This window comes from Trifolium pratense, linkage group LG3, assembly GCF_020283565.1.
Source record: "Trifolium pratense cultivar HEN17-A07 linkage group LG3, ARS_RC_1.1, whole genome shotgun sequence".
Classification (NCBI taxonomy): domain Eukaryota; kingdom Viridiplantae; phylum Streptophyta; class Magnoliopsida; order Fabales; family Fabaceae; genus Trifolium; species Trifolium pratense.
Genome location: NC_060061.1, coordinates 7,781,260 through 7,798,347, shown reverse-complemented (window position 1 = coordinate 7,798,347; position 17,088 = coordinate 7,781,260). Strand labels below are relative to the sequence as shown.

Genomic DNA, 17,088 nt, shown 5'->3' with positions numbered 1-17,088 from the left:
AAAAAAGCGCAGGTTTTTCAAAAAAAAATAAATAAATAAAGTTAAGATTTCACATCTGGTGGACTTGGTCAGATGTAAAAAGTCCAATTTAATTTTAAAAAAATAATATTTGATTTTCGCCTTGGTCAGAGGTAAAAAGTGTTTTTTTACATCTGACTACGCCAGATGTAAAATGTGTATACTTACTAAGTCTCGTGCGCCTACATCTGAAATTGTTCAGATGTAAAAAGTGGTTTTCGCCAGATGTAAAATAGCTTTTTTCTACTAGTGGATTAATCAAACTGAGCAGATTCATAATTTTTTTAGCTCAAAATCATCATTTCAACAAAAATGTGATAGAGGCGTAATGGGGATACCCGATCCCCGTTGGATATGGGTTTGGGGTTATCATTTTTATCCCCGCTCAAATTTAGGATGAGTTTGGGGAAACTCGAACTTTATGAGCTTGGGTTTGGGGAGGGCAAAACCCGTACTCGCTCCGCCCCATTGCCATGCCTACTCCCAACAGTGGCGTCCCTGAGTTTTTGGAGGCTCTGTGCGAAATATGAAAATGGGCCTTTAATAAAAAAAAAATGTAACTTTTTTTTTATAAAAAAATCATCATCGATTTAAATTGCAAATAACATAAAATTTTAATCATTCTTGTAATTAACATAAAAAAAATTCATAGTCTAACAATAACAACAAAATACATTATAGCTACTTTGCTTATAAAAAAAACATTGAAAAAAGAAAAAAAGAACGTAATTAGCAGTTAAAACAATCCAAATAAGACAACACATTATCAAACCAAATAGGACAATAAACGATAAAACATTAACATTATCATGTTTTGGAAGAGATGGTGAATCAAATTAAATTAGTGTTTTGGTACTATTGCTATATTTTAGGTGTTTTTCTTTTCTCTGTATTGTGGCTGTGATTTTGTTGCGTTTTTGCTCTCTTGTTGAGCTTCTTGTTGTTTCTGTTGCTAGCCTTGCGAATCCTATATGCCACTTTTTGTACTCTGACTTTTTCTCACCAAACACTACTTGTGTTTAGGTGGAGATTTTATCAATAAATTTATTGCAGTTAAAAAAAAAAACATTATCATGTTGAAACTAGGAATCTCCTCTCCACTTTATAAAAACAAAAGAACATCTCTATCGGTAATTAACTTTGGGAGAAAAAGAATGATGAGAATTGGGAATTGAGAAACACAATTAAAATAGAAAAATTGTGATTTTACATTGCAAATTTTAGAAACCCTAACTTGTAAAATTTAGTTTTTACCTTTGTTTCAACTTTAATGGAGTTTTTGAGAATAGAAGGAAGGAGGTTAACCGACGTTAATGCCGCCGGTGATGGTGGCAGGTCGCCGCCTCACGCTTGGTGGTGGTGAATTAATGGAGTTTTTGAGAAAGAATAGTATAACACAAAACTGAGCGCAAAAGCAAGAAGAGATAGGCTTCTCTTGTCTGCTTTTTTTTTTTTTCTTTCTTAGAAAAACAGGTTGGGCTGGGCCTTACTGCTTTTACAACATTTTTTAACATAAATAATTAATTTTTACACCCCCTAACTTACTAGTACTACTACCTTATAATTTTTTTTTTGTGGCCCTCATTTTTAAGAGACCTTGTGCCACGGCCCATGTCGCACATGGGCCTAGGCCGCCCCTGACTCCCAACTTTCTTTAATGTAAAGCTTCCTTTATAAAAAAAAATATGTATACCGTAATCTTATTTGTTACCTGAATTTATAAACATGTCTACAAATATAAAAGTTCTACATAGCAATACATACAAAATTATTCTACAAAGCAGTGAAGCACCAATTTGATCAACTTAATTGTTGTGAATCAAAGGGCATTTACGATTTAAAACCAACAAACACAAGACTGCTCCCACATGCATTACACTCATTTTCAATACTTTAATAACCAATGTTTAACTCAAGTTCTGTGGGTCCAATTGTTGTATTATCAAATTAAACTTGTGGGTGGGATTTGGGTAAAGGATAAGCGCGTTGTTTAATGTACACTTTTATTCATGAAAATTCTTAAAAACACCCCCTTACATTTGTTATTGTATCTAGAGTTGTTATATGGGCTGGTCCGACTCAACTTAGTCCAGTTCGGTGGGCCAGTCAAAATAAATGGGTTGGGCTGACCCAGCCTGATTATTATTGGGCTAACATTTATAAAGCTTGGCCCGGCCCTTGTGGGCCAACTGAGCTAATGGGACAGCCCGACCCATTTCATTTTACTTTTTTTTTTCTTCTTTTTATTCAAAATTTTTTATATTATTTTGATGTATTAATTTTTCATAATTATCAATTTTATTGAGATATTATTTGATGTAAGTGTAAATAATTTTTACATCAACACAAAATATTAATTAAACTCTAATTTTAGGTAAATATATCCCGTTTTATTAAGCTTACACATTTAAATATTTTTTTTATAATAATTTATCAATTAAATGATAATTTTTCATTGATATTATTTTGTTACAAAAATCACAAAAATGTGTTTTTATCAATTAAATGATGGGCTAATTGGTTACCTCAAAGCCTGGTGGGCTAGCCTAGCCCAATGTCCATATGAGTTAAATGGACTTGGACCGAAAAAGTCCGATTACATTTTGGGCTATGTTTTTAGGCCCAGCCCGTCCAAGACTAGGCTAATGAGCCGGCCCATTTTTGACAGCTCTAATTGTATCCCTACATTTAAACAACACGTCAAATAATGATAACATCCCTAAATACGTGAAGCGTTTGAGATTTGAATTCAATTCTGCATATAAAATGCAATATTTTATAAATTGAATTAAGTTTACAGAAATTCTTTATTTCTTCTTTTAAATACATCTAGCTAGCCATGTATTGGTAAACAAAAATATCAATGGTAAAACCTATATTTTGTTAATGTATCCCTACACTTAATTAAACAACACGTGAAATAACAAATATATCTCTATTTTTTGTCAAGTAGTTTAATAATTCAAATTTTAATGAAGACATGAATTATTTGAGATTTAAACTATAATCCTGTATATAAAATACAATATCCTACATATTGAATTAAGTTTATGTAAACTATCTATTTTTTCTTTTAAATATATCTAGACAGTCATGTTTCACTAAAGAAAAATATCAAAGGTAAAACCTTTGTTTTTTTTTATAACAGCGAAATTATATTTTATTACAGGTATTGTGCTTAGTTTACACAGTTAGTCAACATATCTGAATACAAGACCGTGTAGATCATTTTTGGGGCATGATTAAGATATTTTTTTAATGAGACTTTTTTTTAGAATAAAATTTGCAAGAGACTATTATTAATATTAACTGTTGCATTATTTCTTGAAGCACATTATTCATATCATATAAGTTCCCATATATTTGAACTTCTACATTAGTATTTTTCAATTTAGTTGAATAGACTTAAACTATAAGTTAAAAGTGGGGTCTAACTCATCCTTACAAAACCGGCTTGTTATATAACTTGAATATATATTTATAAAGCAGAGATAATCTAAGTCACTGAGTTTGGTCCAGTGGTGAGGGATTTTGGTAGCACACTATAGGTCCTGGATTCAATACAAAAGGTAGACGGACAACAAGCTGCGCAGCTAAACATTTTTGGACAGCAAAACCCAATCTTTGAAAAACTACATTCATCGACCTAGGCGACACAACATTACTATGCATGGCCTTTTGAACTCTATTTAAAAGGTTTACAGCCTCCGGTGCTAGAAAGCCAAAAGTGTCAAATGCAAATGGTATAAATACGTGTTGATTATCAGAACATGCTTTCTCATGTTTGGTCATTTTGCTTGAAGCAACTTTGAGGGTTGTTTGTCCTACAGTAAAATCTCCAACCCCTAGTCCTACAAGTGGGAAAACTCCAGTCAAATCCACACAAGCATGTTTCCCGCCTACCCATTCAAACACCAGAACATCCGCTGGGTGAAGTGTCGATCTCCCTTCTTGTGGGTCAGTCAAAAAGTTCATTGGTACCTCTTTCTTCACAGAGATCCCCGCACGCCTAAAGATATCAAAAAGCACATCTCTGATTAAGTTATGCCTGTATTTGAAGCCAGTGAGCTCCCTATAATGCGTTGCATGGTCCCCAAAAGTGTCGAGGCACACTTTACGACAAACCGGACAAACTCCATCCTTAGGAAATAATGGAATCATGAGGCGGTATCTAAGGATGGTACGATAGTCAATCATGGACATGTGTTGGCCTAACCCATCAATGGGAATAGCGAGGAGAAAGTATTGAGCATGTGCCGCTTTCAAACATCCAAAAACTGCTTTTTCTCTTGTGGTCATGTTAAAACCAACTTTCATGTCTTGAACAATTTTACCAAAAAGAACACTCACCAAAACATGTTGGGCTTTAGGGGGGAAAGTGTCCTTGCTAGCAAAATTGCCAAAGTCAAAAGTCGGAATCAAATCCCGCAGACCGTCCAAAGCTTTGTCAAAATCCAAGTCCATGCCACAAACTCCGCTGTCTCTCAATATATGATCTTGCAAAATCCAAGATTGGGTCCTAGAGGCTACAAAGGCATATGAGGTGGCCTCTACTGCTGAACACAAACCTAAGCCTTTAATGGGTAAAGAAGCAATCCTCCATTGAAGGTCTCCAAAGAACGGACCTCCCCCAACCACGATGTTCTCAACCACCACTCTTAACTCTTTATCAAACAAAACAACTGCCTCCTCCATGTAAATGAGTTGGCATGTCCTGAGGCCGAAAAATAGTTTGACGATACCCATGCATGATCGAAGTAGAAGAAGCTCACTCTGTGGATCTCTTAACTTAGGAAGAAGTTGCATTAACTCAACAGCTCTGACAGCCCTCTTCATGACCACCTCCTCAATAAAACCTCTATCTCGACTAACAACATCTCCGAGCAAGTTTTTCAATTGGTTTTCAAGAATCAATTTAACTTTATATTTTTCAATTGGTTTTCAAGAATCAATTTAAATTAATATTAGACTTGCCCAACTTTTTCTTGCTTTCTCATCAGCAGCACATTAGCATTATCGAATATATCAACGTTCACTTATTTCGGTGAGTTGCCAAAACGCAATTGGGAATTTTAAGAGAATTAAGAAACTTACAGGATAACAAACGAGTCATTTGGCCCCTACTTGGTTAAATAGTTAAATTTATAGTACATAGCATAAGCGTCTATTTTGATTAGTGTGTATTTTAATAACCACTTATGTATAAGTTATAAATTGTCTTTGAGGCCATTTGAATTTGACTTATTTTTTAGCTTATGAAAATAACTTATGCAAATAAATAAATTTTTATGTTAATTCATAAGTTTTCACTAACAAAAATTGTATCTAAGTTATTTTCTCATGAACTACCTTGAAAAACTTATAATAATACATAAAATTTTATTTATTTGCATAAATTGTTCACATAAACTAAAAAATAAGTCAATCCAAACGAAATCATCTTAAAGAGCTTATGAAAATAAATTGAAACAATTTTATGAACATAACAAGTTGTTTACATAAGTTCACCTTGCCTAAAAAAAATTGTTTACATAATAAATTCACATAAAAAGGTCAAATAAATTAATTCAAAATTCACCAAGGAATATAAATAATATTATATGCTGCTAAATGCTAGTGCATACATTAGTTTTAGACTTTTAGTAACATTACCGTGTACTACTATTAAAGTTCAAATACAATATATTTTAAGGGAGCTTCTAGGGTGAAGTCACAAAACTCACTTCTTTGATGAAGTTTGGTCAACTGTCCAATCAAGAGGCATGTTTAATTAGTCAATGCCACCTAAGATTATAGGTAAAGTTTTTCAATGAATCAGCCTAACATATGGTCTATCGTAGATCATTATTTATAACCATTAGATCAAACAATCTCACCAACATATGGATTATATTATTTTCCTTTTCTTCCTTTATTAGAAGAAAATACCTTTCTTAAAAGATATTTCATTTTGTAATTTTATTTCACAGAAAATTCAAAGAACAAAAACCTGTGTGGTTTTTCACCGGCGGTACACACGGCGGCGTTTTCGTTGCCACCGCACACAAAGTTTTTGCCATCACTACGCACAGATTTTTCGTTATCTTTATGCACATAGTTTTCTTCGCCACTGCACACGGCGTTTTTGCCATCGCTGTGCATATAGATTTCGTCATAACCACCAGTCCACCACCACCACTGCTTGAATTACATCAATCCATAACAACACGGTTTGTACTTGTTAGTTTTGGATCTGGATCTGATACTTCACAGTGACAGCGTATGAATGTGAGTGTGACCACATATGTTCCTTAGCTGAACCATTTTCAAGTTTTTGAAAATTTTAATTTTAGGTTTTCTTTTTTAGACCATTTTAATCAAAATTAAAATCATAAATGTATTGTAAATGGTTTTTGCTATGTTTCTGGGCAATTGATTATTATTTTCGACGTTTAAATGGCCTGAAGCCGTCGGGTTTCATGCTGGTATCGCGGGTTTGGAACCGGGTTGAAATGACCCGGCTGAAGGTTGAGGATGATGGATTTAATTTATTTTGTCTACTTTTATAAATATTATCTAACGCGATTTTAAATAGAGCTTCTTCATATGTCGCAGTGGTTGCTCCGTTTTCCCATTGCCAACACGCTGCGGGTTCGATTCTTCTTTGCAGCGTTTTGTAAATTAACTATTTTTTTAAAAATTTCCAAACAGCCTTGATTAATACAACGAAAAAAATACAAACTTTGCACAAGTAGGATTCAAACACAGAACCAATATACAATACACAGCAACACTTAACATTTTGACTATAAATTTTCCTTGTTAAGGTTATGCACTCCATACATACATATTTCTATTTAATTGTGCTGTAACAATTAACCATAGTTTTAGACTAAAGGTTATGCTCTGGTTAAAGATAATGACTTAAAAATTATATAAATAAAGTCAAAATTAAAAATAAAGTATATTTTGACTTAAAATTATTATACTTCGATTCAATTGAAGCATTATAGGCCCTAGACTTTGAGTGAAGATTATACTCTGGTTCAACTGAAACACTCTTAACCATAGTCTTTGATTAAGGGTTATACTCCGCTTAAAGTTAATGACTTAAAAATTATATAAATAAAGTAAAATTTAAAAACAAAGTATATTTTGACTTATGATTATATTTCAATTCAACTTAAACACTATTAATCATGTATTTGAGAGAAGATTATACTACGGTTCAACGGAAACACTATTAATGACTTAAAAGTAATAAAAATAAAGTAAAATTTTAAAATAAATTGTATTTTTTTAACAAGAAAATAAATTGTAATTTGACTTGAGATTATACTCCAATTTCAATGAGGCAGTATTAACCCTAGTCTTTGACTTATGATAATACTCCGGTCGAAGTTAATGATTTAAAAATAAAAAATAAAGTATTATTTGACTTAAGATTATACTCCGCTTCAACTGATGCGTTATTAACCCTAGTATTTGACTGAAGAATATATTCTAGTTCAACTGGAGTACTTTTTAACCTTAATCTTTTGACAGAGGGTTATATATATATATATATATATATATATATATATATATATATATATATATATATATATATATATATATATATATATACTCCGCTTGAAGTTAACGATTTAAAAATTTTATACATAAAGTAAAAAAAAATAAAAAATTGATTTGGCTAAAGATTATACTCCAATTTCGTTGAAGTACTATTACAATGAATGATATAAAACTTGCAACGTGGATAAAAGTAATAAGGATAAATTAGTAACTGGTAATCGATTTTAACATATTAGTCTACTACTTTATATCCTTCATCATAATTTCACTAAAAAATTATATATATATATATATATATATATATATATATATATATATATATATATATATATATATATATAAATACTTTAACTAATATATGCTTAAAAATAGAAACAAAACAAATTATAGATTGGAACAAATCAGAATAGTCTATAGTCTATACTCATAAAAGTAGCAACAAAACATATTAATACGATCAACTCAATAATCTATTAAAAGAAAAAAGAGAATAAAATAGTCAATAACAAGATTTATAGAAAAAATAAGATGAATATTTTAAAAATTAGTAATATAGAAATAGAAACATAAACAATATTTTTCATAAAAAAAAACAATATACTATTAACTAATAATAATAATAATAATACAATAAAGTTAATTGCTATCAAATTTACTAAATTATCCTAAATATTCCTAATCAAATTTCTAATTTTTTATTAAAAAATATACACAGGACTATTATTTGTGACGGATAAATAAAAATTTGGATAATTTATCATTGATAAGTATAATCAAATTTATTCATTTAATAAATTTTACAAAAATAGCACAATAGTTTCACTTATATTTTAACAATATTATATAACAAATTTTTAAATATTTTATTCTAAGTAAATTTTCTACCATAATATATATAATGACAAACTTAAATATTAAATAAATATTAAAATTTAATTAAACTGTACGTATTTAAAATTTTGGAATTTTACAATCACTTGTCTTGTCATCAGTTCCTACTTCCTACCGTTTCATTAGCATGTGACTTTAACTTGTTAACTTGGGTAATGAACAGTTTTGGTAGTGTTGGGAGAAGTGTGCTCACTAATGAAACGATTTTTATTTTTTAATCTTAAATAAATAAATAAACTAATACTCCCTCTGTCCCAAATTATAAAAGTTAGTTTGACTAATGCACGTATTTCAACACACAATTTTGATCATTAATATATTTGATTTTCTATTAGTAACAAATATAAAAACTTGATATTTTGAAAATAGTCATCAAAACAAATCAAACAAGATCTTATATGCTAATATTTTATATCTATGTATTATTAAAAAATTATGGTCAAAGCAAGATAAATAAATATTGTCATTTAGTCAAAGTAGCTCTTATATTTTGGGACGGAAGAAGTAGATAAGAGTAAATACTAAATATATAATGACATGTTAGTACACTATTTTTGTGAGTTAATAAGATTTAGTGAGGGTAATTATGGAAATCTTGTGGTAATTAAAATTCTTATATTTGGTGTCAATTCTTATATGAGTGCTTGCATTGTTATGATTGATTAAGGTTTTTTGACCTAGTTTTGTTTGCTGACGATGTATTTTCGTTTGGGTTGTAGTTGAGTCTGATTTAATGTCCCCCGGTCTCTGTATCTTTTTATTTTTATTTAATATATTTATCCTTTTGCTTAAAGTATATATATATATATATATAGCATATTGTTGAAATTGTTAATTTCCACTGTAGATCTTGAGTTACGCAAGAAAGAAAATAAAAAAGAGAATTTGTCATTAGATTTTAGAGATTGAGGTGATCACTCTATGGTTTAAACTCCAGTCATTGTGTCCGACTTAACAATCTCTTGTATACTAAATTAATAATTGTATTTTAAAAACACGCATGAGTTGTTAAAATTTTATCTTATCAATTTTATCATATCGGAACATAAAAATTGGTCTCAAAAATAAAAGTTCACAAAACTCACGGTGAGAATAATTTTATACTTTGTTTTTAAAATTTTATTTATTTTTATAATTTTGAAGACATTAACTTCAATTGGAGTGTAACTCTTAGTCAAATATTAGGGTTAATAGTGCTTCAGTTAAACCGAAGTATAATCTTCAGTCACAGGCCAGGGTTAACGGTGCTTCAGTTCGACATAAGTATAATCTTAAGTTAAATTATGCTATTTTTTTTTAAAAAAAAAATTAAGATTCTTTTTCAAAATTTAAAGGCATTAAATGTAATACTTTCAAAGTTATACTACTATTTTTATTTCCTTAACCACTTTCAAAGTAATACTTTCACATTTTTCTCTTTCTCCTCCTCCTCCTTTAACCCTAGCTGTCACCATTTTTTCTCTTCTTCTTTGTTTGTTTTGTGATTTCACCATCCTTTGTTTTGATTTGTCCGTCTTAGTGCGGAGTATTGTTATCCCGTCTTAGTGTGGAGTATTGTTATCCCGTCTTGGTACGGTGTTCATTTGTTTTGGGTTGAAGGATTAAGGTTGATTCGGTGCAAATCTAATCAATGACTTTTGTGCCATCAACACTACAAATCCGAAGGCATGAATATTCCGGAAATTTCAATATAGTCAAATATGTAGGCTTATGTAATATGCCGTTTTATGCTATTAACACGGATGTTGTGAGTTTGTTTGTCGATTCATCATTTTTGTTTTTAGCGATTTTGAATTTGTATTGCATCGATGTACTATTATCAATTTGAATGAATGAATACATTTTATTTAGTTAAAAAAAAAAATACTGCCTAAGAACACTATTTAACATTTTCCAAAAAATTAAATGTATAAGTTCTAAGAGATTGTTATTACACATGACTTCTTAAAATATACTCTATCCGTAACAAAATATAAGCAAAAGTTACATTTTGGATTTATTGATTTTTTTTTTTGACAAAAGATTCATTGAATTTTTTTTTGGGTAGATTCATTGAATTTAAAAAGTAATAAAATGTAACTTTTGCTTATATTTTAGGCAAATACTAACGAGTGCCCTGGGGACATTCTTTAAGATTTTAAATAGTAATTTTTCATAGACTTTTTATTGGAATGCATACAGTTAACACATTGAAAATTACAGTGTTTAACTTTTTAAATAAAAAGTTTTTTTTAAATGAAATGCTTAAAGAGTACGCTGAAAGTAACGATACCCTATATATTATCACAGATGGAGGGAGTAGATTTTAGACACATATTAGCATTTTCCTATGACTACATATGAAAATTAAGTGTCCATTATGCTTAAAAAATAAAATAATTAAACGTCCATTAAATCCTAAAATTTATTTTAGGGGAGTGTATTAGATTTAGATTTTATGAGACAATTTTTGCAAAAAAAAGTTTTGGTGATTTTATGAGATTTTGTTGGACTATATTGATTTTGTAAGATTTTAGAGACTTTTTTACAATCAAGATTTTTAACACATGATTTGAATGGATTTTGAGAGATTTTTTTCAAAAGAATTTTTACAATCAAGATTTCATGATACTTTATATATTAGAAAACTTTTGTATATTAGGAAAATTTTAAAAGAATCAATAAATTTTAATAAAAAAAATTATATTTTTTTGGGAATCCAATTTTTTTTTTTTAAAAAAAAACCTTACATTTTTTTACATATATGTTTCTAATCACAAATAAAAACCACTACCACCATTGATGGGAAAAGAAGCAGATGAATGTAACGAAAAAAAAAATTGCTGTAAAAAGTTGTAATGAATCAAAAGTTTATAAAAAAGATGTAGAATTTGTTAAAATATTATTTTGCAAAAAAACATATTTGATAGGTAAAGAAGAAGAAGAACTGGTATAATGATGATGAAAGTAAAAAATCTTAGAGAGTAATAAAGAAGAAGAAGAAATTTGATACAGTGCACTGAAGAAAAAATTTTGATACAGTGATGATGAAAATAAAAAGTCTTGGAGAGTTCAAAAAAGTCTCTAAGACTTTTGGTGAGATTGTTGAAAAAGTCTATCAAGTCTATTTTCAACTAAAAAGTCTCTCAAAATCCATTCCAAAGAAGAATCCATAAAAATCGGTAGACTTTTGAATACCAATAGACATTTTAAAATTAGTACCAAATCTCAATTGAATACCAACGGATTTTGTTGCCCTGAAAAAAAAATCTTGTTTGTCTTAATTGAATACCACAAGATTTATTTAACTTTTATAAAACTCTTAATTAAATACTTCAAGATTTTTTTATCATAAAAAAGTCTTTTAAAATCTCATTCCAATTTAGTTACTATAATAGTATCGGACGTTATTTGATATTATAAGTTGTTGTTAGCTCAATGAAAAAACGGAAAAAAATAGGGGTACTGGGAAAAAAAATCTCAATTTGTGCAATTTTTGGCCTATATGTACTGGGGCTACAGTTCGATACCGGCTGATGGTTATCTTTCTTTTTATTATTACTTCTTTTACTTTCCCAAAAGTGCAATAAAACTTTAGCAAAAAGTGGCACAAGTGGGATTCGAACAACAATCCTTCACTTAAGCGAACATAATACATCCGCTACACTAAAGCTTCATACTTGCAATGTTGTTTCAATTAATATATAAATAGTTATATTTAAGAAATATTATTTTTTAATAAAATTCGGTTGTCTTCAACCTCCAGCCGGGTCAGAATACGACCCGGCGACCTTAAATAAAACCCGATCTATTCTGGACATCTTTTTCGCTGAAATCAATGTTTAAAATCTCATAAATCATCCGAAATCAATTTCTATATGATTTTCAAACTCATTTTCAATTATAAATACCTTAAAACTCAGATCTAAAAACATATCTCAAAATCTATTAAGTAGTTTCGTTGGACTATTTATATGATTGGAGTTTTATTTGGAAGCAGCTTTTGATTTTGTGTTTGATTTCATCAAGAACTTCATATTATGTAAATGTTTCATTCCATTCCTGTGTGTGAAATTGGCGGCGATGAGGGTTTGAGATTGGAGGACGGGCGGCGGACGAAGTTGATTGCGGTGAGGCAAGATGAGGAGAGCAACAGTGAGATGTGGTTGAGGGAGAAGAGAGAAGAACTATGGACACACTCACACAAGGGAAGAAAATGGTGTGGATGTGCATAGAGATTGAAAATGGTGTTCTCCAGAATTATTATTATTATTATTATTATTATTATTATTATTATTATTATTATTATTATTATTATTATTATTATTATTATTATTATTATTATGTTTTGATTGATCTAATGGATATAAATCATGATGATTCATGATAGGTTATATGTTGGACTGCTGTACTGGAATATTTGTCAAAAAATCATAGGTGGATCAACGTTGTGTTTTTATTGGCCACATGGGCAACTTCATCGAAGAAGCCATTTTGGTGACTTCATGCTAGAATTTTCCATATTTTAATTGCAACTATATCTAGAGGGAGAGCTACCTGAATTAGATATATGATATCCACAATAAAATAGTACCAACAGGTTTCTTCCAGCCCATGATAAACATCCCACTGAAATTCATTAACCATTAACTCTTATCAAACTATAAAACATAAAATAACTCAAATATTCTACATTCTGTTATATATATTAAAGCCTTCTTCATCCTTTTTATTCATATATGTTTCATTACATTAACAATATCATACATCATTATATTCAATTTTTTATTATGGAACTAGAGCAACCATTGTTAGTAGATATCATACATATGTTAGCTCAAAGTCAGAACATTAAGGCCAAAATTGAGGTTTCTGTACCTTTATCTAAAACAAACAGCATTTTAGAAACATCTCATGACTTTTGCTACCATCCTGAGTCCTTTAAGAAACTTGTGGAAATGGATTTGCCTTGTAATGAATCTGTGGAGGAAAAACTTTCTTGGTTGCGGTCTCAAATCGTAGGTAATGATGCGGAGTTTGATTCTTCGTTTGGAAGACGAAAACTTGTTTATGCTGATCACACTGCTTCTGGCCGAAGTCTTCGTTACAATGAAAATTTCATCATCAATCATCTTCTTCCTTTCTATGGTATGTCACTTCATTCGCATCGTGCCTTAATAATATATGTGTCGCAATTAAAGAATGTTAGTAGTTGTTAATGTATAGTGAAATAAAATGACTTGAAAAATTGGAGACGATTATAATTAATATGCTAAAATGACAGTTATTTTGGACAGGTAATACTCATACTTGCGATAGTTATGTGGGAAGTAGGACAACAAAAATGCTACACGAAGCGACTGAGTACATTAAGAAATGCTTAGGCGGTGGCGAAGATGATGCAATCATCTTTTGTGGCTCAGGCACAACTGCAGCCATCAAGAGGCTTCAAGAAGTAATGGGAATTGCAGTGCCTTCTATTTTAAGGGAAAGAATGTTGAGGTTTCTTAGCAAAGAAGAAAGATGGGTGGTTTTTGTAGGACCACATGAGCATCATTCAAATCTCCTTTCTTGGAGGCAGAGTTTGGCTGAGGTTGTAGAGATTGGTCTAGATGATAAAGGGCTGCTCGACATGGAAGCTCTAAAGCTACGACTTGAAGCCTATAAAGATACGAATCGACCCTTGTTGGGATCTTTCTCAGCTTGTAGTAATGTCACGGGTATCTATTCAGATACGCGTGATATTGCTAAGCTTTTTCACCGATATAAAGGCTATGCATGTTTTGATTTTGCAGCAAGGTACATAGTTAATAAGATTCGTTAAATGGAACATTTTGTTTATTAGAATATTTGATGACATAGTAATGGTTTTTGTTTAGTGGTCCGTATGTGGAGATTGATATCAGATCAGGGGATATCGATGGATATGATGCTGTGTTCCTTAGTCCACATAAGTTTCTCGGTGGTCCTGACTCTCCAGGAGTGCTTTTGATGAACAAGGCCTTATATCGGTTGGGATCTTCGCCTCCATCTACTTGTGGAGGCGGAACTGTCACTTATGTTAATGCCTTCAATGAAAAGGTGAATCTCATCTTGTAATTTTTTTTATTAGTCGGCCTAAAGCAAAAGTTTTAGTCGCCTTATGTTTAACACAAATTTTATCTTCACCTTGTATTAAATGAAACTTTATTAATCATATCATATGTGTGATCAATGTAGGACACATTATACATGGAGAACATAGAAGATAGGGAAAATGGGGGCACACCTCCAATAATCCAAATAGTGAGAGCAGCATTAGCATTTTGGGTAAAAGAATACATTGGCTACAAAGAGATTGAAAAAAGAGAACAACTATACATCAACAAAGCACTTAAAAGACTTGTCTCCAATCCCAACATTAAGATTTTGGGAAACTTGAATGCCAAGCGACAAGCTATATTGTCATTTCTCGTATATTCTACCACCAATTCTTGTTCGTCGACTGAACGAGGAAATGTTAGTAGCCAAGAAAATGAAGGAGAACTTAATCTGTGGCAAGAAATGGGGAACCAAAGAGGTAAACCACTTCATGGCCCTTTTGTTGCAGCATTGCTCAATGACCTTTTTGGCATTCAAGCTAGAGGTGGATGTGCTTGTGCTGGACCTTATGGACATGACTTACTCAACATCAATAAATCTCAATCACTTGCTATTAGATCATCAGTTCAAGAGGTAATAGATCTTATAAAATTTTTGTACAGAGTAATTTTAAAAATTGTGAATTTCTTAGAGACTAAAAATATATTTAAAATTAATTTTTCAAAGTATTCAAAAAAAAAAAAACTAAAATTGTTTTGGACGTTTTGGTACAGGGGTATATTGGAGTGAAACCTGGATGGACGCGAGTTAGTTTTCCTTATTACATGAGTGAAGAGGATTTTGAGTACATTCTAAGTGCAATAGAGTTTGTAGCTGTATATGGCCAAAGGTTCTTTCCTCTATACAGCTTCAATTTAAGGAATGGAAGTTGGAGAATGAAGACAGATAAATTTGAGGCATTAAACAATGAAGACAATTGCAAGATTCCTAATAATTTAGTGGGAAGAAATCTAGAAGAAGTAAACATTGATGTGGCCAAATATATTGCTAGTAGTCTCCCTAAGTTCCCTCCTGAGGGTATATTGCAGGAAGGCATGGATCCAAAAATTCTCTATTTTAGAGTTTGAATTTTGATTGTGTTTTCAATATACTAAACATTATTTATGAACATACTTGATACATATGATTTTGTGTTATTGTCTATTTTGTTTGTAGTATGAATGAAATCTACATTTTTTTGACACCTTTTGTTAATTTTAGACCTGAGGATTTAAATTTGGAGTTTAAGGTTTCATAAACTTGATGATGTGACAACTATTTAGGCTTACTCTAGCAACATTGAGACTGCATTTTGTTTTTTTATGAAAACTGAATAGATTCATGAAAGATGAGAGATTCTTTCTAATTTCTAACTAATTTTTGGTTTAATTTGAAATTTTTATGGGCCTAATTTGTCAAAAAAAAAACTGTGGATAAAAATCGAAAGTTAGTTCTATTTTTTTTTAACTAGTCTAAAAGTTTAAATATTTGTAAATTTCTAAACACAAAATTAACTTGATGCAACAAATAGATACACAGAGTTCAGTATTAAATATTGGTCAAAGAAATATGTGGTAGATACTTGGGTCCCTTAACTATTTAATCCTGGGTTTGATTTTTAATCGGTGCGTATGGAGAAATATTTGTTAGGAGAGGTCAATCATTTAAATATATTTTAGTCACCTCGAGAGGATTAGTCTCTCCAGTTGTACATATATGATACATTTGGTTTTAAAAAAAATTGGTTTGGAACCCTGCTGCGAGAGGGACGCCTCGCGAGCCGGGCTTCTAGAGACGAGGCCTTTTGGCGAAGCCAAGTCAATTTCAGGCCACCAAACCCTGCAACTGATGAGAAGGCCTATGGTGTAAAGGGAAGCGTATACGCTATCACACTCCCTGCCTTCAAAAGGTGCCTAGACGACCATCTTGAGGCACATCACGACCTACAAGCAAGACTGGCGAGACCTGGGAATGCAACCCGATTGGGAGTTAGAGGATCCATAGCACCTACAGCTCCACAGGCTTCATCATCATCATCATCATTTTTTAAAGCGGGGGAAGGGATATTCTTTATGCAACGAAAAAAAAACGGAGCAGATTTGACTCGGCACAACCTAACGATGCATCCAATACCAATGATTTGGGGCTATAATGAATGCCTTGCTAGATCTCTGCTCTAGAAAGATCTTCAATTCTGACTAGCGAAATTGAATTTATGACTAAATTAAATTTTGGGGTTTTTTCGGACAAATTTTTTTGTGACAAATAATTATTGTTTGGTCTATTTGGCTCTTAGACGGTTAGACCAATCATGTAAATCAGTGAAAATTATAAACCAATGATTTATTGGCTTCAACACTAAATCTAAAAATGAAATATCATATTTGACACAAAAATCACCTTTTTTTGACATTAAAATTCTCAAATTTTAGAGGAAAAAACATAAGTTATGACCAAAATTGCAACATGAAAATAGATGAACAAAAAGTTCTATTCTATAGGTGGATTATTTTGGTGAGTTTAATA

General features: G+C 31.0%; 1 protein-coding gene across 2 annotated transcripts; it reads left to right on the top strand.

Moving 5' to 3' along the window:
* Positions 1–12,988: 12,988 nt before the first annotated feature.
* On the top strand, positions 12,989–15,766 carry LOC123916269 (probable cysteine desulfurase). 2 transcript variants are annotated; one of them, XM_045967688.1, is made up of 5 exons: positions 12,989–13,590; positions 13,740–14,241; positions 14,322–14,523; positions 14,662–15,156; positions 15,297–15,766. In XM_045967688.1, the coding sequence occupies exons 1-5, from the start codon at positions 13,182–13,184 to the stop codon at positions 15,648–15,650; spliced, it is 1,962 nt and encodes a 653-aa protein (XP_045823644.1). In that variant the 5' UTR covers positions 12,989–13,181; the 3' UTR covers positions 15,651–15,766. The 2 variants fall into 2 exon arrangements, with proteins under 2 accessions (XP_045823644.1, XP_045823645.1); XM_045967689.1 differs by having other exon boundaries at positions 13,452–13,590; positions 13,727–14,241.
* The last annotated feature ends 1,322 nt before the right edge of the window (positions 15,767–17,088 follow it).